Source organism: Melopsittacus undulatus, chromosome 6 (assembly GCF_012275295.1).
Source record: "Melopsittacus undulatus isolate bMelUnd1 chromosome 6, bMelUnd1.mat.Z, whole genome shotgun sequence".
NCBI lineage: Eukaryota > Metazoa > Chordata > Aves > Psittaciformes > Psittaculidae > Melopsittacus > Melopsittacus undulatus.
In genome coordinates, this window is record NC_047532.1 from 55,746,894 (window position 1) to 55,768,516 (window position 21,623).

The 21,623-nt window shown below is 37.2% G+C and overlaps 1 protein-coding gene across 1 annotated transcript in view; it reads left to right on the forward strand.

The window, feature by feature from the left end:
* Window positions 1-21,623, forward strand: part of CDC73 (cell division cycle 73) — a 110,894-nt gene that overhangs the window by 1,136 nt on the left and 88,135 nt on the right. Inside the window, exons 2-7 of the mRNA XM_005142888.3 lie at window positions 4,544-4,649; window positions 5,540-5,609; window positions 6,559-6,621; window positions 6,708-6,760; window positions 7,460-7,548; window positions 9,337-9,553. Of these exons, the coding sequence (XP_005142945.1) occupies window positions 4,544-4,649; window positions 5,540-5,609; window positions 6,559-6,621; window positions 6,708-6,760; window positions 7,460-7,548; window positions 9,337-9,553 (598 nt within the window). The remainder of the gene's footprint in view (window positions 1-4,543; window positions 4,650-5,539; window positions 5,610-6,558; window positions 6,622-6,707; window positions 6,761-7,459; window positions 7,549-9,336; window positions 9,554-21,623) is intronic.

Genomic DNA, 21,623 nt, shown 5'->3' on the forward strand with positions numbered 1-21,623 from the left:
TCCTTTCTTCTGAATTTCTTCTGAATTCTTCTGAATTAAAAACAAGCAGCCGTTTGCTTTTAGTGTCCTAACAGAAGGATTCAATGAATCTCTTTTAAGCCCAAGAGAAAAAAAAAAAAACAACAACTTATTGTTAAGTAACAGGTAGTGAATGTTTGAGGTACTGATCAAAATCAAGCCCGATGGACAATCAGAAGAATCTGCAGATTTCTCAAACAAAACCCCACCCTTCTACTTTAGTCTATAATCAGGGATTATTTTGTTTAGCTTTCATAGCTATGATAAGAATTTAAGTATTGAACCAATATCCTGATTTTTAGTTTGAGAAAAAAAAAACCCTTTTTGTTGAAGTAAACTTATGGACAGATTTATTGTAAGACTGATTCTACATTGTGTTCTGTTTAAAACTAGAAATGTGCTATTTTACTACTTGGCTCAAGCTTTCAGAAGCTCATTTTAGATTTATTTGCTTTTTCTGGGTGAGGGGTGAATACTGATAGCTAGACTGAAGAAGAAAAATATTTGGATAAGAAGTTAAGTTTTCAAATTCTTGAAAAGTCTTCTCTGCTGAGAACAATTAGACAATTGTGATGGTTTCCTTGCTGCAAGTTGATTTTTCCCAAGCAGTTGTAAGTAATAGTTAGCCAGAGACACAAGTTGCATTGCTCTTCTGTAGGGAACAGAGAAACAGATATACTAGCCTAACTCTACTGCTGCAGAGCAACAGCTGTAACCTCATAATATCTGTGTTCTCAGCCTTTCCGGCAGATGTGTTGTAGGATTTGGAGATTTTTTGTTGTTTGGCTTGTGTGAAGTAAGTTAACTAGCTACTTGGTTTAGACCACTGGTGTCTGAACTTTTGGTAGGATCAGACCACTATCAATTCACAGTGTTTCTTGTGAACCACCATGGAATTATTTGTGTCTAATTACATTGAAGACACTGTAAAAATGAGACCAGTTATGCAAGCCATACTCAGTAGCTTTGACACCACAGTTTATAGGCTGTTAATTTATGTAATTTCCAGACTTATGCAGGGATTTATGAGAAACACTTCCAAAAACTTTTGTATTCAGGTCACTTGATGGGATCCAAACTACAGTTACACTGAGCAGTTCTTAGTGGCTTAGTCTTTCATGAAGCAAATTCTGATTTCTCTTCTAGGTGTCAACAGTGTGGTTGCTGTAATTGCATCTCAGCTGCCAGACTGGAGAGATTAATGCAAGTCCAACTGCCATGGTGGCATTCTGTCCCTGCTAGAATTAGAAGTAGTGGTCCCACTAGACATTTAAGACTGTGGCTCCTTAAGCAGCTAAGCTGGCAGAAGTCAGCAGCACTGCCTTGCACTGCCTTCTCTCTGTGGTAGCACAAGTGTCAACCAAGCAGTGAATTGGTCTGAGAAATAGAGCCAAGTTCAAAGTAACCCAGAGGGGAAGGAAAAAAAAAAGGGGGCAGAAATTAAATTTAATCCAGGTTAGTCTCCAGATAATAATTGTGTGAGTGCTCTTGCTGACACATGAAGGCTAGATGGTCTATGATTAGGCATTTTGTGTGTTTTGATCTAATAGCCCTTCTAAGGAAGCAGTCAGTCTAACAGAGAAACTTTGCTTTGTTTACCCATTAGAGAGGCTTGTACAGCTGAGTTTTAAACCAGTGAGCAGCTGGTCATGGGTATAATAATTTGTGTGATACTCTGCATGCCTAGTCTTGTATTTTTAAAGTTTACTGTCTCATCCATGAAAGAAAGTAGGTCTCTAGTACCTCTATAAAAAGTCATGCTTTGAAACATGAAAGAGGAAATAAAGCATTTAGAAATGGACTCCTGGTACCCACAAGTTGAGGGGAAATGGATGAGCAGGAAATAAATTTCCAGTGTTAAAAACAAGCACGTGAAACTCCTGGAGTTTAAGCTGGAGTTTTGTTTGTTTAAGAAATGCAATTCTTAATAACTGTTAAAGCAAAAATGTAACTAATGAACTTCTTAGGGTTCAAATCTCAAGATTTTTGTTGTTTTTTTTTTTTTGTCTTAATAATGCTGTTACTGAATATAGAAAATAAGATAATTAATTTATTTGGCTACTTGAGATGTTTGTGAATTGAACAAAGCAATTGGACCTCTGGGTCAGCTTGCTTTTAATTCTTTTTTGTTGAGTGGGTTCTTTATATCTGGAAAATCTGAAGGGGGCTAAAAGTTATGCCTAAATGTCAGCTTAGGCTTAGATTTTCTCCTTGCATGCAACTGCTTGTCCATCTAAAGCTCTCCCTTTAATGTGCAATATCTTGTCCTCCTAATAAAGCATCCTCTTAGAACTGTAATGAGCACGGGGATTTCTTGTGTGTGTGTCTTTAGTGATGAAGTATAAGATGTGCCCTGCTGAGCTTTGGCAATGCCTGTAGCTTTGTAATACTGTATCTTCAAATTAATAGATAACTGTTCAGTACTTGTTTTCTAACTTATGCCATTTGTTGCTAAATGTTGCTAAAGCTTGAATAGATGACTAGCTGGACTTTTTATATTACGTGCAATGGATATGGCATGCTTCAAAGAAATTATGAGTTATTCTGAAGTGAGATAATCTAAAATGTTGGGTTTAAAATGAAGTGACAGCTGTATCATGTGACATAGGGTTCACTTCAGAGCCAAGCATATGTGGACTAAACTTATGGTTGTACCAATGCTCAGAATATGTTCAGATATCACCTCATCAAAGATAGTAGTGAAACATTAAGATGCTAAACCAGTTCCTTGCTGAGGAATCCAGTTCTGTTGGCTGTGACGACAACTTATGGCTTCTTAGCGGTTGAAAGATACTATGTCTCTTCCCTTTGCTCTTCAGCAAAAAGCCATACATGCACACCCTACCCCTTGCAGCAAGTTTTGGAAGTTCTTGGAAGGAAGGAACAGTGATGGAGAGATACCTTACTCTAGCATTCTCCTTATATTTGGAATCACTTGTTACTGCATGTTATTCATGTTTTACTTTTCTCAGGCATCATTATGAAAGTAGTGTTTTCAATCTTACTGCTGGTAATAAATTCTGAACAGGTTATTGGATACTTCCATTCTAGATAATTTCAGAAAAGTAATTGGAAGCAGTGGTGGCATTATATCCACATATGGAGATGACAGATTTGCACTTCTGTTGCATTTGGTATATGTTTGTGTAACTCTTTCAGATGCAAGGAAGTTATGTCTGAGTTTTTCTAATTTCCTCTTCCTTTCACTTGTGAGGTTGGCACTTCTGTGTGGCATGTTTTGATGCTGATGGTGACCTATGAGTAGAGCTACTGTACTTGGATGGAAACACTCTTTCTTACAGTTTTAATGAAAGTATTCCTGAAATCTCTGGTTTGGTAGAATTTCAGTGCCAGTCTTAAATTCTACAGTTGTGTCCTGTTTTTCTGGTGGGTTGACTTCCTCAGGCTTTGGGGTGAGCTGTCTGCACTGGCTAGTTGGTGGTGGATGCTGGGCTGCACAGTGGAAGTCCTGTCCTGCTTGGAGCTGGGATCTGACAGATCTCCAATCTGGGCAGTGGAATTGCTGGTCCCACTGGGGGCTGTGAGTATGATGGAATATTTTAACTGATCAGAGAGTTAAAATATTTAGGGAGCAGGCTTTGTTCTGGAATGGGGACAAGCATTGCTTCTACAACATCTTGTAGTAATAGCATAAAGTGGTGAATGTGTATGTGAGGAGGGACTTGCATTTGACACGCATGCAGCCAAGCTGAAACTACAGTTTTTGTTTAGCTTTGTTTTGTGGGATGGTTTTTGTTGTGGTTGGTTTTGTTCTGCTTTTCAAATTGCTGCACAGAACAGATTCCTTCTTAGATTTAAAAGGCATCTTTCAAACAAGCTGTTTTGAAGCTGAGATTGACCTTGATGTTATGTTGCTCTGAAGTTATCTGACTTCATTATGGGAGTTCATTGTGATTTTGTAGTCTTTTTCACTTTTGCTGGTCTTGTGTGCAGTTAGTTTGTCTCCTCCTTGTTTTGACCTTCTGGCACCATTTTGAAGCTTGTTCTCTACACTTCATGGAGCTTCATTGTGTTCGGAGTTCTTCATTGTGTTTTCTCTGGTGGTGAAAATTCTGTCCTGTTACACCTGAAAAGCATGTAATATGTTTTTTTTTATTTATCTTTTTCCATTTGCAGTTCAGTTATGTTCTTCTAGCTGTCCCAAATAAGGTAGACAGATCCTTTGATAATCAGAATAAGTATGTTGTGAGATGTGGGAGCATGTGTTCTTACACTTTCTGAAGTCTTGTTTCATGTATATTCTATAACCCATCCAGCTCTTACTTTGGATTATTTTGGACAGTTTTTATAATTCATTCAGTAGCAAGGCTGCAAGAACATATATCCTTTGCTCTTAATTAACATAGTTGATGGTTCACTAGTTTGGCAATAGCCTGGTAATAATCTTAGTGCTTGTTTTTTGAGCTTTCATCTGGAAAGAAAAGACAACTTTGCTAAAAAATTGTGTGTGAGAGAGAAAGATGGAGAGGTTAAGTGTTAAAATCTTTGTTTCATGATTTTACAGGACAGGGAAAGAGGGACAACCCAGGGAATACTACACTTTGGATTCTATCTTGTTCCTGCTTAATAATGTGCACCTTTCGCATCCTGTTTATGTCCGTCGTGCTGCGGTAAGTAAATCAGAGTAGCATTTAAGTGTATGAATTTGGCTAGGGAAAGGAAAAAAGATATGCAACGAAGTGATCAAATCACAGTACTTGTCGAGGCAGAATATTTTTCTTGATAATACATTCCCTAACATATTGTCCTTTCAATGCATCAGGTTGAATTTAAAACAAGAGTCCATCACACAAGTATTAACAGTAATGGGAGCATTTCTCTTCATGTTCTGTGGTCACAGCTGTCTCTAGCACTAATTATTTATAAAGTACTTTTGTCAGTCTGCACTCTGTTGTGCAATCCCAATTTAGATGATCATTTAGTGCCCAAGATTGTAAGGACCTACAGAACAGAAAAGTTCACCAGAATAGCATTGGAGTGCACTCAGAAGTATGCAATCTAATTCAAGAAATTATTGAATAAGCTCTACAAGTAATGATAGGGGAACTGAGAAAGTCCTTTTGATTTTTTCCAGTTGATTTCTATGAGCCCATGTTTCATCTTCCCCTGTATCACATGGTTACCTGATACAGCAGTGCTGCGTGTTGTGCATACTCAGAAAGACAAAATTGAAATACACGATTTATGTGTACTGGTATTGACTCCTGGCAAAGAAGTATGTGTGTGTGAAAAGCTAATTCTTAATCTTACTTGCAGATTTGAAATGCAGGAGGAAAAAGGCTATCCTTTTGGTTTTATAGGAGACAACATCTTTCATATTTTGTAGTGGAACGTCCTCGAGGAAGTAATTGTATTTTTAAGCTTGATAGTTCTTTTTGGGAGGCAGGACAGGTGTTCCTGTCTCTGTGAGAATTAGTAATTTTCACTAAAAGTGAAAAAATATCATCAAGAGGCTTTCTGAGGGAGTAACAGTTTAATGTCAAGTCTGCTGTCTTTTCAGACTGAAAACATTCCTGTGGTAAGAAGACCTGATAGGAAAGACCTGCTTGCATACCTAAATGGTGAAACATGTGAGTGATGCTTTCTTGTAACTTACACACATGGTGTGTGCTACTGCTCCTGATTTATGGCGCAAGTGAAGCATAGGAGGGGAAGGATGGTTAATGATGTTCAGTTAGCAGGTTAGCTGAATATGTTCAAGTTTGTCAAATAAAATTAGGATTTCTCTTATGTTCAGATCTGTATTAAAAAATAACTATTTTTATGTCACTTAGAAAGGAGCCACATTACTACATCCTTTGGTAGATAGCTGTGTGTTAGAATGCTTAGTGTTTGTATTTTTTCTGTCTCTGAACTGGGAATAGTTTGGTAGTGCATTGATCATGATGCAGTAAGGGTATGGGGTAAGATGTTCAGTATAGTGAAATACATCAAGTCACTGCTTTGTCAGTCTGGCATATTTGTCTACTATTGTATCATCTTATTTTTTTGTAACAGTAGTCAGAAGAGAGGTTTCTGTGATGAGAGAAAGATAAATGTGGCTTTAAGTTGCTCTGTTTTGCAGGTGGTCTTACCATTTCAAGTATAGTGGAATATGAGATTATTTCTGTAACATGAACAGCGAACCATTTTTTAATATAAATGTATTTTAAAGAGACTAGGCTGTTGTCTTTATTCCCAAAACTGGACAAACTAGTAGATCTTGATTCCAGGTTATAAAATAATTATCTTTTTAACTTTGTTCTCTTTTATGTGGTATATACAGTTCATAGAATCACTGACTAATTTATGTTGAAAGGGACCACAATAGATCATCTGGTTCAACCTCCTTTTCAAAGAAAGGCCAACTTTCTGACTTCATATTCATCCAGGTTCTGAATATCTCCAGTGCCAGTGTTTGACCACCTTTGCTACCTAATATGTAGTTAGAATTCCCTTGTTGCAATTTATTTTCTTCCTTTTATACTGAAATACTTTTGCAAGTCTTGTATTTAAATGAAATGTTCTGTTTGGTTACAGCAACCTCATCAAGCATAGACAGAAGTGCTCCGCTTGAAATTGGTCTACAACGGTCCACTCAAGGTACAGGTTAACTAAAAAATAACTTTGATGGTTATTTTGTGAGTCTACTACAGTCTTGCATTCTTAATGTCCTCTTTTTCTTTTAGTTAAAAGAGCAGCAGATGAAATACTAGCAGAAGCAAAAAAACCAAGAATAGAGGTAATGAAAGTAACTATCATTGCTGCATATTGTGGGTGGTGATAAGTAACAGTATCTGTTTTTTGTAGCAGTTCAGTTGGGCTACCTGTCCTCTGTATCCCTGCACAGTACTTCTGTTAGTGTGAACATGAACTGGAAAGAGATTGAACTTAAGCCTCTGATTGAAACTTGGAATTTTAGTTGCTAGATGTATGTTGTAGTATGAAAGGGAAAAGTTTGACCACGTATGTGTAAGTACCTGTTGTTGTAACCTGAGAGTTATGGGATGGGAATAAAAGTGCTGTTTAATGACTTATTACAGTTATTTGCCAGCCATGAGTTGGCATTTTAACTAATGCCAGTCTTATATCTATTGATGGATTCTTACTTGTTTTACCTGCTGAGTTCTTTCATATGGGAGCAGTATATAAAACTGACCCTGTAATTACTCTTTTGTGAAGCTGTGTCTTAGATAAATAATTTAACACTGTGTTTTCACAAGTGTCTCTTGAATATAAGTAATATTTCAGTCATTAGACTGAATGTATTTCTTAGCTCTGATTTTAAAGTATGGCTTGCTGTTTTCTGAGTAATTTTTTTTAAACTATGCTCATCCAGGTGTCTCCTCTGAGCTACTATAAATCTGGCTATATCTATTCAGAGAGCTTATTTTTTTCTGAAGAGAATGCACAAAAAATTAAACATTACTGTTACTGCTAGGATGAAGAGTGTGTGCGCCTTGACAAGGAGCGATTGGCAGCTCGCTTGGAAGGACATAAAGAAGGTATTGTGCAAACAGAGCAGATCAGGTAGGAATAATTTTTCTTATGGGTAATGCTTAATTAAAGGACTGATAACACTTCTTGTGCTGTGCAAGGCAACAATTTTACTCCTGTCCAACAGTTCTCAGTGGGTTTTCCTCCCTTAGGTGCTATCATTAGTAATGTCTGAGGAGGCAAAACTTCTTGCCTATTCAGACTCTTCTTTAGTGAAAGTTCAGATGTTATGTCGTGAAATTTGGTTTGTCTTCAGAAGAGAGTGGACAGTTGTCCCTGTCATTTCTGCTTTCTTCTGCCACAGTGTTTATCGAAGCAGTCAAATACAGCATGCAGAGCTGCAAGTGGAAGCTGATTATCTCTTTTAAAGAAAAATATCTTGTATTGAGGAATGTCTTGTAAGCAAAAGATGGAAAACATTGTAAGGGTAACACAAGCCTCTGTTTGACTCCCTACAGAGGGGAGCTTCATGCCTCTAGTAGGCTAGCAGAGGGTAGTGTACTGTCATTGCCCTGAGTTGTAATAAGTATTCAAGTGCTTGAAAACTTGCCTGTCCCCTTTCCACTTCCGTGTAGCCATCCAGAATTTTGCGAAGAATGACAGCTAGCTTTGAGTCTTAAACCATATCTTCCCAAAGCCAAGCAGGGAGGAAATTCTTGTATTAACTTGTTGATGCTAAGGATCTTGGCTTGATAGGATACCAGACTCTTAGTAGTTTGTTTTCAAATACTTGAGTTCAGGAGTCTTAAGGTAAAGGTAGCTGCTTAATTTATTGTGTCAGCTCACATAATGTAAAATGGAAATTATGTGTGAGTGTGAATTAATATACTATTTTGTCTGTATTGGATTTTGCAGGTAAGTAGTTTGACTTGGTGGATCAACTGTTTAATTGAGAAATTTATGGGTTGTTTTTTTTTTAAAACACTGAATGTAAAAGACTGCCCTTAAAACAAAAAGAAAAAAAATGAGAAAAAAAGGTTAAGTACCTTTACAGGCAGTGGAACTTGAAATCTGTGCTTGTCACACTGTTGCTACTTTAACAGCAACACAAAAAAGTTCCCTTTCCAATAGCTTAGTTGTAAAAGGGGAAGACTTCATAACCAGGATTGTATTAATTTTTCAGTGTAATCTCAGAAAAAAAATCACATAGAAGTGAACTGGTTCTGTGCAGTCCAGATTGTGCAGTTCAGTCATTTTTTATTTTTTTTCATTCAGCTCACTGTTTGGCAAGCAGATTCTCTGTTCACAGTTTAAAGCAAATAGGTAAAAATGTTGCACTCTTGGACTGAATTGAGCTACCTCAAACACAGATTAGTGTTGGCAAAGTTAATGCCATCTGTTGTTTGTTTGGCCTACATGCTCTGAAAAGGTACCATGACTCCCAAGTGATGAAGTCCATGTAACAGCACCTCAGCTGAAATTTAGGTTAATGTTTTGAAAGCCTTGGTGCAGCCAGGGATTTATTGACTGGACACAAAATTGTAATCCACTAAAAATAAGGGGGAGCTGAAATTCAGATGATGTAAATAGTAGTGCTAGACCTGATGTTTGACATTTGCAGTCTTCTGCTTGTTAGTAGTTTGAGGTTTTGGTTGGTTTTAACACTAAAACTGGGATGGCGTCTTTTGTCTGAAGTTTTATTCTGATGCCCAAACCAGCAATTCCAAGCTTATGTAATCTTCAAATTTATGTAAGGTGACTGTTTTGTAATTTATAGCATAGCTGCAAACTTCATGCAGGATGAAGTTACTCATTCACAATACTTTCAGAAGAATTTTTTGTGCAGTTATTCAGTCTCTCCTTTAATTTTTACTCATTTAGGTCCTTGTCTGAAGCCATGTCAGTGGAAAAAATTGCTGCTATCAAAGCAAAAATCATGGCAAAGAAAAGATCCACTATCAAAACTGATCTGGATGATGACATAACTGCTCTTAAACAGAGAAGTTTTGTTGATGCTGAAGTGGATGTAACCCGAGATATTGTCAGCAGGGAGAGAGTATGGAGGACAAGAACTACAATCTTGCAAAGCACAGGCAAGGTAATGCTCTGGATACCAAGCTGGTTTTATGATCCAAGTGACAAATCACATTTTCTCTTTCCTGTATCTCTAGCTTGGTAACTGTAGGTAACTGGGGAGATTATGCTTAGTGTTTGTCCTGGGTTCAGCTGTAACAGTTATTTTTCTCCTTAGTAGCTGGTGCAGTGCTGTGGTTTTGGCTTTAGTCTTAGAACAGTGCTGATAGCACTGTTCTTTTTAGTTGACACTGATGTTTTTAATTGCTAACAAATGCTTATCCCAATCAAGGACTTTCAATTTCTCATGCTCTGCCAGTGAGGAGCAGCACAAGATGCTGGAAGGAAGCAGAGACAGGACTCCTGACCCGAACTAGCCAAAGGGGTATCACATACTAGAGCACATCGTGTCCAGGGTATAAACTGGGGAGAGTCACCTGGAAGGCCCAGATCCCTGCTTGAATTGGGCTGGGTATGGTTGGCAGGTGATGAGCAGTTGCATTTTGCATCACTTGTGTTTACTGTTGGGTTTTGGTTGGGGTTTTTTTTTTCCTTTTTTAGTTTTCTCCCCTTGCTATTTCCCTTATCATTATTATTATTGGTGGTAGCAATACTGGGTTTGTGTTATACCTTAGTTACAAGGCTGTTCTTATCTCAACCTGTGGGAGATACATTGTTTCAATTCTCCTCTCCATCCCATTGGTAGCCTGGGGAGGAAAAAGAGGGGGGAGTGAGGGAGCAGCTGCACGGTTCTGAGTTACTCGCTGGGCTTAAAGCATGACAGTGTTCTATGTAAAGGTAGGCTTTTGTAAAGGTGGGCTGTGGACAGAAGAGTTTGTTCTTACCTCATTACAGTAAGCCTAAAATGTATCTCAAAAAACTTGCTTTAGCCATTTAAAAGATACTAAGTAGTTGCTTACTTTTTGAACAAAGCTGGCACCAGCTGTACAGTTGGAAAGGCTATGTGAATGTGTCTGAGGGTTTGAAACTCAAGTGGGGAGTTACTGACCGAAGTAGCAACATATTTACCTTTTTAATCCATGGAAAACACTAGAGAAGTATGGAGAGAAAAAACTTAACATGAACAAAACGAGGGAGTGTTACCATGAGGAGGCTTTTAGGTATATTTGTGCCCCTTCATGCTCCATTAATCCATGTCTTTAGCCACACTTGGTTATGTGCCATCCAGAACATGGTTGCAAATGCACCTGACAGCTTGTTTTCTTTGGACAGTTAGGATTGTTTTATTGCAGTGATACTTAGCACTAGATTTCTCATGTCAACGTCTAAAAGATTGCAGACGTCTGATTTCCTGAAGTTGTCAAATTGTATCCTTTTGCATTCACTTAAGTACTGTCACAGGAAAATGTCTAGAAGTAAATGAGGTCCCAGCTCTCATTTGTCTTACTTTTAACAGTACTAATTTTTGCAACCTGGTCTCACAGCATTAGTGGTAGAATAATTTCATTTATGATTTATGGGGTAATTACTAGGTATGTGGTGCATACACTCTGCTGCATGCAGAGTGGGTGTTGCTTCTTTGAGTCTGAGATATATAGCAAACTGAGTGCTGAACTGTTCATAAAAGCCTTCAATGTTTTAATCACTGGAAATGTTTGTACTGAGGAATCTGGGTAGCTTTTCCTCCAGCAGTTCATTCATGGCATTCATAATTTTACATGTCTTCAAAGGGGAACTTGCAAAGATACTAGGGGAGGAGTTGAATGTTTTATTGTAGTATCCTTGTAGGAATGGTAAGATGAGTTAGTAATTTTAAGTAAAACTTAACATGGGAAGGAAGACAAGAAATTAGAGCAATTTTGGCCTTGGACTGCAGTATGCATTTACCTTGACAGCCTGATGAATGTGATAGGCAGAATAGCAAGTCTTTATTTCTGTTTGTGCAGCATTGCAGGGGCAATCTTGATAGCATGGACAGAAATCATCCAATGTTAATGTTTATGTTTTTGTACAATTAACAGTGAGAGTAAGTAGATGGGGAAACATCCCTTGTTACTCAGGGTGTGATTTATCCGAGAACAGCTCAGGGTTTTTTGTTTGTTTGTAGGTTGGCTTTGAGGGTTTTTTTGTCAAGTGGGTATGTGATAGTGTGGCCTTGTTTTTTTTTTGTGTTCTGTTTGCTTCTGGTTTTTTGTTAGTTTGTTTTTATTGTTATTTTTTTGGACTTTGTGACATACTTATCAAAAGTGATGAAGCTGGGATATGCTTTCTCAGGCAGATCATTCCTTATGTTCATTTGGAGAATTCTGTTCAGGAAAGCATGATACCCCTCAAGAAATGCTGATTTCAGTTTTTGGTATGATACTGGAATTGCTAAGGTGCCTGATAATTCTTTTTGCATTTTCACTCTCTGGTTGGTGCAGATTTGTTTGCAGTCTCTTGAATCCTTGTAGAATATTTAAAAACAAAATTGACTTCAACTGTAGTTACATACCATGTAGTGTCTTTTTTTTTAATCTCTGAATTCCTTTAGGATTCCTGGGTGCATGGTAGCAAAGAGTGAGCATCACAAAGTATCAGTTTTATTGTTTCTTTCCAGGAGTTGCTTCAGTCTGAAACAGCTCCTCAAGATCTCTCTTCCACAGAGGAAAAATCTATGTGTATGAGCTTTCCCAGTGTTCTCTGTAGTAAACAAGTTACCTTAAGGTGCAAAAGTAAAACAGTAGGAAGATGGGGCCACAGCAAAAAGAAAATCTATTGTTCTTATCAACTTCCTGGCAGGTTTCCTCTGTCTTTGAGCAAGATACTCCTCAAGATTCTATGTAGGTAGCAATAATAATAACTATTTTTATGGAGTATTTTCTGTTTTTCCTTTTGGACCCGTTTTCTGATTCCAAAGGTTGATTTTTAGTTCAAAAAGCCTTTTTTTGCATTATAGAACTGCTCCAGTTTTTTTTTTGTTGTTGTTTTTTTTTTGGGGGGGGTGGTATTTTTTATTATTTTTATTTATTATTATTTTCTTTTTTTCTTTTTTTTTTAGGTTTCCAGTGATGTAGTGTTCTTTCTTAGTATCTTTAAAGGTTTTCATGATGGTGGCAGTCTGCCCTTTAGATGCTGCTTTTAATTTTCTTTTGATAGCATCTTCATTGTTTAATATCTCCCCTTCCTGAAATTAGTGTGAATTTTTTTTCCTGGCTGTAGGGCTGGGTTTTGTTTGTTTGTGTTTTTGGGGTTTTTTATCCTTGTTTTGTTTTTTTTTTTTTTTTCCATTTACAAGAATGTTAAATTCAAGTGCATTGATACTCCTGTTGTAGAATGTTCTCCAGCAGCTGCCTCTCTAGAATAGGTACAGTGGACTAAATTGAGAGATGCTTTTCCTTTTGTGACTGCTGTGGCCAGTTGTTCCCAGAAGCACTTACTGTAGCTAAAGAATTAACCACTGAATCACTTCCCTTGTTGACACTTAATCCAACCTGCAAAGTTACTGAATCTCTCATAACTACTGTTTTCTTCTTCGGAAGTCTCTGTAATGTCGTCTTCGTATTGGCAATATAACCCTAATGCTCTGACTTGGGACAGGTTACTGTTATTCAGTGATTGTCATTCGTAGGTGGTTTGACTCAAAGCTTTCTATAATACACCTGTACAATTCCCTCTTACCCTGTTTTGATCAGATGCTGCATTGATCCCTTGCTGTCTTTTTACTGATTTTTGTGAGGTTCCTATTTGTAAAATCAGACATTTCAGCTCACCTGTCTACTTTTGGTTTTAAGATTTTTTAGAACTTGAATTTGTCTGCTTGCTTATATTTGAGTTTTGTTTAGACCTTTTTGAGGTATTTTTCCATGGTTTTCTGCCTATTATGCAGTTCTACCTACTATTGGAAATACTGTTTAGTTTAATTGCTAGTGGATGAGTCATCCTCCACTGTCTGTTTTAAATATCTGTTGACCTTCAAGTCTGTAGTGCGGTCTTCAAGATTTTATGAATAATGTGACACTTCTCAGTGACAAATTGGATGTATTGAGTCTTAAGGTGGGTTGTTTCCCCCCCCCCCCCCATAGTAGCTTAATCTTGGAACTATTTGAGGGGATATATTGTTTAAAGCAATTTAATTTAAGGTTTGGCTGAAGATGTACAGAACAACACTGCAGTCACTTTGAGTCAACTGACAGTCTAACCAACTGAAAAGTTAGATTTTTAAAAGCAATAATAAATACTTGATGCTAGATCTGCCTCTGAATACTTTGATCATTCTTTTAACAGCCACAATTGCTTTGAGCTATCAAAGGTTAGTTTCCTCTTTTTGTCTTCATTGTTCATGCAGTTCAGTTTTCACTCTTTATCTTTGCAAACAGACATAAAAATCAGGGTAAAGGAATTGCTGGGTTAAGATCCAATACAGATGGATGTACTGGGGGGGGAAAAGGCATTGCAGGTGTAGAGAATATTTACCATCAGAAGTGTTTCAAGTGTTAAGTTCTGAATTACTGCTTTGGAGAGCTTTCAGTTCTGTTGCTTACATGTTTGTAAATAAATGTCTGGTTTTTTTATACCATTTAGCAACTAGGAAAAAGAATTTAAACTGAAATTGATTACTTTTATGTCCTTCCTGAATAGTCCTTTGATCTTTATAAGCACCTCTAGCGGGCTTCGGCCATCCTTTTGGAAGGCAAAACCATCGTCATTCCATCTCAACTGTAAATGTGTTTGTGACACTTGAATGCTTCCCACAGGAACAAATTAAGCAGGAGTTTTAGCATTCACAGGTGTATTTGGGGGCTTATTTTTGTTGGTGACTTGCAATGTACTTAATTTTTTACAATTTTTTGTTAATCTCCCAGATTGCTTAGAAATATTTCTTAGCTAAGCAGCATGGTAACTGAGTGGGCTGGGTTAAACATGCTCTGCTCAGGCATGAAGAAATCTTAAAACTGGAAATCTTGGAAATACACTAATAGTGGTCTTCTGAATGCATAGCCTTTTGGAATGAGCCAGTGTTCATATAAGAATAGTGAGCTCTGGGCGTTCTTACTGTTTGTTTTTTATTTTGTTTTGTTTTTAAGCCTTCCATCCTTTTCTTTGTAAAGTGTGATGTGTTGACCTTGTCAGGATGCCAGGGGCCCAATGAGCTGTTCCACCACTCCCCTCATCAGCAGGACAGGATGGGGAGAAAATAAGATGGAAAAAAATGTGTGGGTCAAGACAAAGGCAATTTAATAAAGGGACAAGCAAAGGACACACACAGAAGCAAAGGAAAATGAACTATTTATTCTCTACTTCTCATCATCAGGGAATGTCCAAGTACTTCCCCAGAAGCAGGTCTTCAGTACATGTAGCAGTTGCTTTAGAGGACAAACATCATAAACAGATTACCCCCTCCTTTCACCTCCTCTCTTCTAGCTTTTATTGCTGAGCAGACATCGTATGGTATGTAGTATGCTTTTGGTCAGTTGTCCTGGCTATGACCCCTCTCATGATCTTGCCCAGCCCCAGCCTGCTGGTGGGGGGGAATGTTGGAAAGACAGCCTTGATGCTGCATGGGCACTGCGCAGTAGTGGCCAAAGCACTGGTTTGTTATCAGTGACTTGCCAGCTACCAATACAAAGCATGGCAGTAGGTGGGCTTCTGTGGGCAAAATGAACTCCATCTCAGCCAGACCTGATACGCAGTGATATGTTATAAATTATTGCCGAAACTTTGAAATTTCGGTAGTGCTCTTGTTTTGTATTTTCTCCCAGTTGTGAGTATATTAGAATTATCTCTAAGTTTATGTACAGGAGAGAAAGTACAATCCATGCTATCAAACATAGTAAAACATGTATTTTTCTTAAGCTTTGTTTTGAAAGCACAGAAATATTTTTTTTGTATAGCAGGTGATTTATTTAAATGTGTTTTTTGTTGTTGTTGTTTTGTTGGTTTTTGGACTTTTTTTCAAGTTCGTAAATTTTTAGATTTGCTGCCTTTAGTTGTTGCAGTCCTGTTCTAATGTTCTGATTATCTATACTTTCCTTTGCATAAAAAAGTCAATGATCCTCCATGTGTTATATAAAAAAAGGACATTAATGCAGAAAGGAATGGACTCAGCTCAGACTTAATTTCGTAGCTCATGACTGAGTTGTACATATTAAATTGTGTAATCTTAAATGTATTGCCTCAACTGCCTCACACCCAGCTTCTGGGTATTTTTGTGGGCATGGTAGTGAGAAGTCCAGAACTAAGATGATTGAAGTTTGTAGCTGACCTAGCTAGAGGAATTAGTGCTTTCCTTGTGTAAGGTGTTTACCTTGGATCTACCCCACAAACCACAGATTTATCTAAGTATCTTGCCCTGAACTATTTCGGAACGCTATTTCTTTGTGATTTTCTTTATTCCTATGCATAGGTATTAAATAGCAGGACTTACCATTTTCTGTAGATGAATCTTATCTTTATGGTGGTCAATATTTTTTAGTTTTTTATCACCAGGAAAATATTACCACTGCAGTTAGTATTTGCACACTTTATTTTACATTTAATTAAATGTATTTTATTTGTAGACTTGATCCTCTTAATAGTAACTAATGTATTTGAAGTAAATGCTGTGAGAAATAATTTTTTTCAGTTATTTTGAGTTCTCATATTTTTGTTCTAATTTCTTCTGAGCATTCTTACTAGTGAAGTCACCTATGAGGGGATTGATACTACAATGATAATAATTATAAAGATCATTTATTTTCTATGATTTTGTAACTAAAAAAACTTTCTAGAAAGACTAATATAGTATTTTGATCACTTCTGATAGCTAGAATATCCAGGAGTAGAATTTTGGATATTCTAGAAGAAATTTTGTTATAGAAGCAACTTTATGTATGGGCTCTAGGTGGCAGAATTAGTCTATGATCCTGAAATTCATAGTGGTGGTGAATTTAATAGGGAAACTGAAAAGGTGGTGTGCCAGGTTTATAGCATCTAGTATCCTTATTAGTGTTTTCAAACAGAACAAGCATGTGGTTTTAGCATGGCAATGCACAAGTGTAATGGCGTGGTATAGCTTAAGTTCTCGGCTCCGGTTTATCTTACATTAGCTTACGTAGTAAAACTGGGAAGACTGTTCTATTGCTGCTGGGCAATAGTGAAAGTGTTTTGCCTACAGCATTCAAAGGAAAGATTAGCCAGATAATAAAAATTGTATTTCTGTTGAGCAATAATTAATTTTGTTTTGTAAACAGGTACCTTGAATTTGTCAGAAGAATCTGTAGAATAAAACATGCTTCCTGAAAGCAAATTTAGATTGACTATAAAGCAATTTCACCATTCTTAAGCACTACTTCAATAACTATTAGAAAAGAAAAAAAATCCATATGCTGCCTTCATAGGAGAAATAAACTTGGATTATGTACATGGGGGATTTTTTAGCAGATTTTAAGCTGTGCTATATCTCAAAATATTACAGTGTTACTGCTCTCTCATACTTTTGAATTAGCCTCTGTGCTATTTCAACCTAAAGGATTTACTTGTCTTTCATAAAATACTCCTGCTATAAAAATATAGGGAAGATAGTATAGAATGAGTGAGGAGTGGAACTTCTTATTGGCAACACAGTCCACAAATACACTGGATTAATAACTATGCTTCCAATTCAGTGCAGTAGAAGTACTACTATCGTAATACTTAAACGAACTTTTTGACTGGAATATAAAAAAAATGTTATTTGATTCCCAGAGTAACTGTGAAAGGGTTAGGGTCTGATTCCCCACTTCTTCCCCCTAACAGTTAATAACAAATTCAATTTTATGAATATTTTTTTATAGATTTTCTGGTCTTTAAAAGAAATTAAGTCATGTACTCTTGTCCTGGGTTCAGCAGTAGCAGTCATTTTTTCTCCTTCTTGGTAGCTGGTGCAGCACTGTGTTCTGACTTTTAGGCTGGGAGTGGTGCTGATAGCACCTGTATTTTGAGTTATTGCTCGAATGTTTGGTTTGTCCAAGGACTTTCCGAGCCTCATGCTCTGCCTGGGAGGAGGGGAGGCCGGGAAGAAGCAGAGACAGGACACCTGACCCAGGCTAGCCAAAGAGGTATTCCATACCATAGCATGTCATGCCCAGGATGTAACTGGGAGTTACCCAGAAGGGCTAGAGTGCTCGGGGGTTTGGAAGAAGTATTGGTCGGTGCTTGGTTGGGCAGGGTGGGGTGAGTTACGGGTCGGCAGCTGGTGAGGTGTTGTATTCTCTTCACTTGTTATTTGCTTTATCATTATTACTATTAGTAGTAGTAGCAGTTGTGATTTATGTTATACCTTAGTTATTAAACTGTTCTTATCTCAACCCGTGGAAGCTACATTCTTTGGATTCTCCTTCCTAACTCTCCATGAGCTGGGGGAGCAAGGGTGGGGGGAGTGAGTGAATGAGCTCTGTGCGGCTTGGTTTTAAACCACGACAACTCTGTTTCTGTTGGTTAGCTATATAAATTATAGTACTTGTTACGAGTCTCTAAGACTACTGTTGTTCCGGGAAACCAGCTATGATGACCTATTTATTTAGGAGATTCTTTTTAAAGTTGTCTGTTGGTAGTGTGCTTGTTTTATGACTTACTTTAATAAGATATGTACAGGTCAAAATCGCATGGAGAATAGTTTGAGGTACTGTGAGCTCTTTGCAAACATGCCTGTCAGTGCCGTTGGGCATCTTGTGCATTTTAGGTGTTATTCAAATGAAAGCAAGTAAGGAAAATGGGAGAGGTGCATGTGTATACAATGCAAAAAGGAGGATTGAGTTCATCACAACTATATAACTGAAGATCATGTTTTTAGCTGTGGCCTTTATTTGAAGGGTTCTTGTATAAGGAGAGGAAAGATGCTGGGTCAGAAATTATGGAAATTTTTATGGTTTTAATAAGCACAGTGCAGAGAGTAGTAATAGGTTGCATAGCTGTTCTACTAATGTATTTCCATGTTTGCAGTTGCTCGTGACAGTCACAGAATATCGATCTTTCATATGTTAAAACTTTGATTCTGAGGACAGCCTAGCACACAATATAAAAATACAGTGCTTTATTAAATTAGAAGAGCAAGGAGGAGAGGAGTGAAAATCATCTTCAATGTTCATGAAGAGTTCACAAGTTGAAGATGCAATTCTGGGGCATAGGAAAGTGATGCCTTAAATAAGGATTCCAGATATAAATGTGTACTTTAAATTTAAATGTGCAAAATATTTTTAGATAAGCAGTTCATCAGTTTGTGTTCCATATTAACAATTTCTTAATTTCTGCTGAACTTTTAGATCACCTGAATACTGTTTACATTTTTCATGTCATGCAGTACATAAGTATTGCTGAAAAGGTGTGACACAAATATTGCATTTCTGATACTGCATCATGCCTTTCGGTCTTGTCAGTCACTGCAAAGGACTTTGGAGTACGCCTGAGCGTATCAAGCACATGTAAAGAAGTGCAGTAGGGACTGGATTCTTCTCCAGCCCTACTAGAAGTTTGGACAGTGTTTATCAGATTTCGCAGATCTTGAACATTCTGAGATGCATGTCAGTAAGTTGATTTCTTGTTTGACAGCTCAAATAGGAGTTTGCGTTATATGGTTGTTCCTAGGCTTTTCTCTCTGTAGTGAAATACCAGAATGTAAAATTCAATTGAAAATTGCTTACAACTTAGCTGTGAGGAAGTTTTGAAGCCCTGTAAGCCTTTCTGTGTAGCAGTGAATATGCTTCTACTTCAGTATGTTAGATTTAGAATTTTATTTTTGTTCAGATGATTGAGATAAAGTATGTGCTTTTTTTTTCCCCGTCAGGAGTTGTTTTCTATGAACTTGAAATTGATACTTCTCTTTGATGATTACTGTCATAAAAAAGAAGTATTTTTATTACAAAAGGAGGCTTGGTAATCATGTAACTTGATTGAGTCTTCCCCAGCAGAGCAGGCTGATCTTACATATTATTTCTCCTTAAACAGCCTGGTGTTAAATTAACACCAGTGATAGTAACTTGATGTTAGCTAGTTGCTGTGAAAAGGGATAGAACATTTGTGCCAGTAATTTTTGAAAATTTACATACAGTTGCAGAACGACTATGTGATTCTCTTTCTGTAATATGATTGACTATATCTGACTATAGCTGCTCTTACTGTCTTTTGACTACCATTGTTCTCCCTTCCAATTTATATCTAGTGTGTGAGTCTTCATTTTGGAAGCATGAGTGAGGATGGGCAGAATAATGTATTACAGTAAGGCTTTATTTAAGACAATATCAAAACCCTGATTTAGTCAGTCCTGAAGCATTTGCTTCCTAAGAGATGATGAATTATGAGGTGTAGACACAGTTGGAATCAACAAAGAGCTTTTAATGGGAGTAGCAGTGCTCAAGGCAGGTAACAACAGTAATTGGTGCAATTGGTCTTTTACATAATAAGGATTTTCTTAAACATGTTTTTAAGCATGTTCAGGTTTTTTAAAGACTTAATGCAGAGAAACATATTTTATTTTCTTCATTTTTTTTCTTTCTTTTCCTCTCTTTTTCTGTGCTTGCCCCAGATCAGAATGTTTTGGTAATAAAATGTTGCACTTAACATTAAGTTTAACTAAATGTAGGGCAGAAGCCAGGAGATATTCATATTCTGATCTCTGAAGGGATGAACAATGGAAACTAGAGGTCTTGCAACTCTGCAGGGCTTTGCAAAGCAGTTGGTGCCTGCAGAGGACTTCCTGCTCCATCATTTTGCTGTCATAGTAATGTAATTCTACATCCCCAACCAAGCCCATGAATAGCAAGATAATGACATTGGTTTGAGTGCTTGTTAAAACACTGCTGTTTTCCCCTTAGAAACATGTATTAGTTGTGGCCTTGGGAAACCTTCATTTTCATGCTATGGGAAAAGATGTGAACACTCTGTAAATCCATGCTTATTAGCAACTTATTTTCAGATAGGAGAAAATCCTCTGAGTGTGGGTGTTTTGTTTGGTTGGTTTTTGTTTATCTGTTTTTTTTGGTTTTGATTTTTTTTTTTACCTGGAAGAATTTTAAGTTTTGTCCAGGTTATTTCAAGCTAGTGAAACCTGAAATGCTAAAATGCCTTGGGAAAAAAAAATCATCATTTGAAATTTAAGCTCACTTTAAGAGTATGCTAACTATAGGTTTTGTGAATGAAATACGATTGTGAAAGCTGGTCTTAGCTGCCATGTGACTGAAAGAAGACTTGGCTGCTGCATAGAGAATCACTCATATAAAATCCTCCTCTTGTTATTTAATTAGTTCCTCTGCCTGAACTTCAGAAGACTGAGTAGCTTGTCATTTCGAATAGACAGAATGTGATAAAGCAAAGCTATGACAAGAAGTGTGATTGATAGGCTGCCCAGTCCACAGTCTGGGAGAAACCTGCGAATTCCCAGTAAAAGTGTGTAGTTTAGACTTATGTTCTGAAGAACAGAACTGGTCATGTAGTTGATATATTCATGGCTCACAGCTCTTTAAAGTTTTTCCACACCACCTCCCATACTTCCTCCCCCAGGACTTTTCTGACTGAAAAGAAGTTCAAATGCAGTTTTGTGTGAGTTCTTTCAGTATTTCTGAAAAGAACTGGTTTTGCTCAAGGAATGGCTTTGCCTTTGTAAGTGGTTTCTGGTGGTATTCCAGTTCCTGCCCCTCCAGTCTGGAGAAGATTGACAGCATGGTGGCTGAGGTCAAGTGAACAAGCTTAGAGACCTTTTGCATTACAGCACTCTAAATCATTTCTACACAATTCACCACAGAAGTCTTTGTTTTGTATTTCATGCATTTATTTTCTAACACCAGTGGTGTTAAATAACACTGCTTCAGTGTTAGTACACAATACTCTGGAAGAATCTAAGCATTTTGTGAATACTTTATACTGTTCTGAACCATGAAAAAACCTGTTTTCCATAACTGATAAAAGGTTTCTTTTACTGATGAACTGTTACCGAAAATTGACAGTAATGACAGATATTGTGTACACATACATCTACAGCTTAAAATGCCTATTAAGTGGTAACATAAAAAGCATATGCCTTTCAAAAATGTAATTAGTGTTTACATTTGTTTAGAATAAAGCAGTCCTACTATTACCACCAGGAGGAATGTTTTTTTAAAAACCTTGATTGGTATTTGTTCAGCTGTGTCTCAGTGACGTGG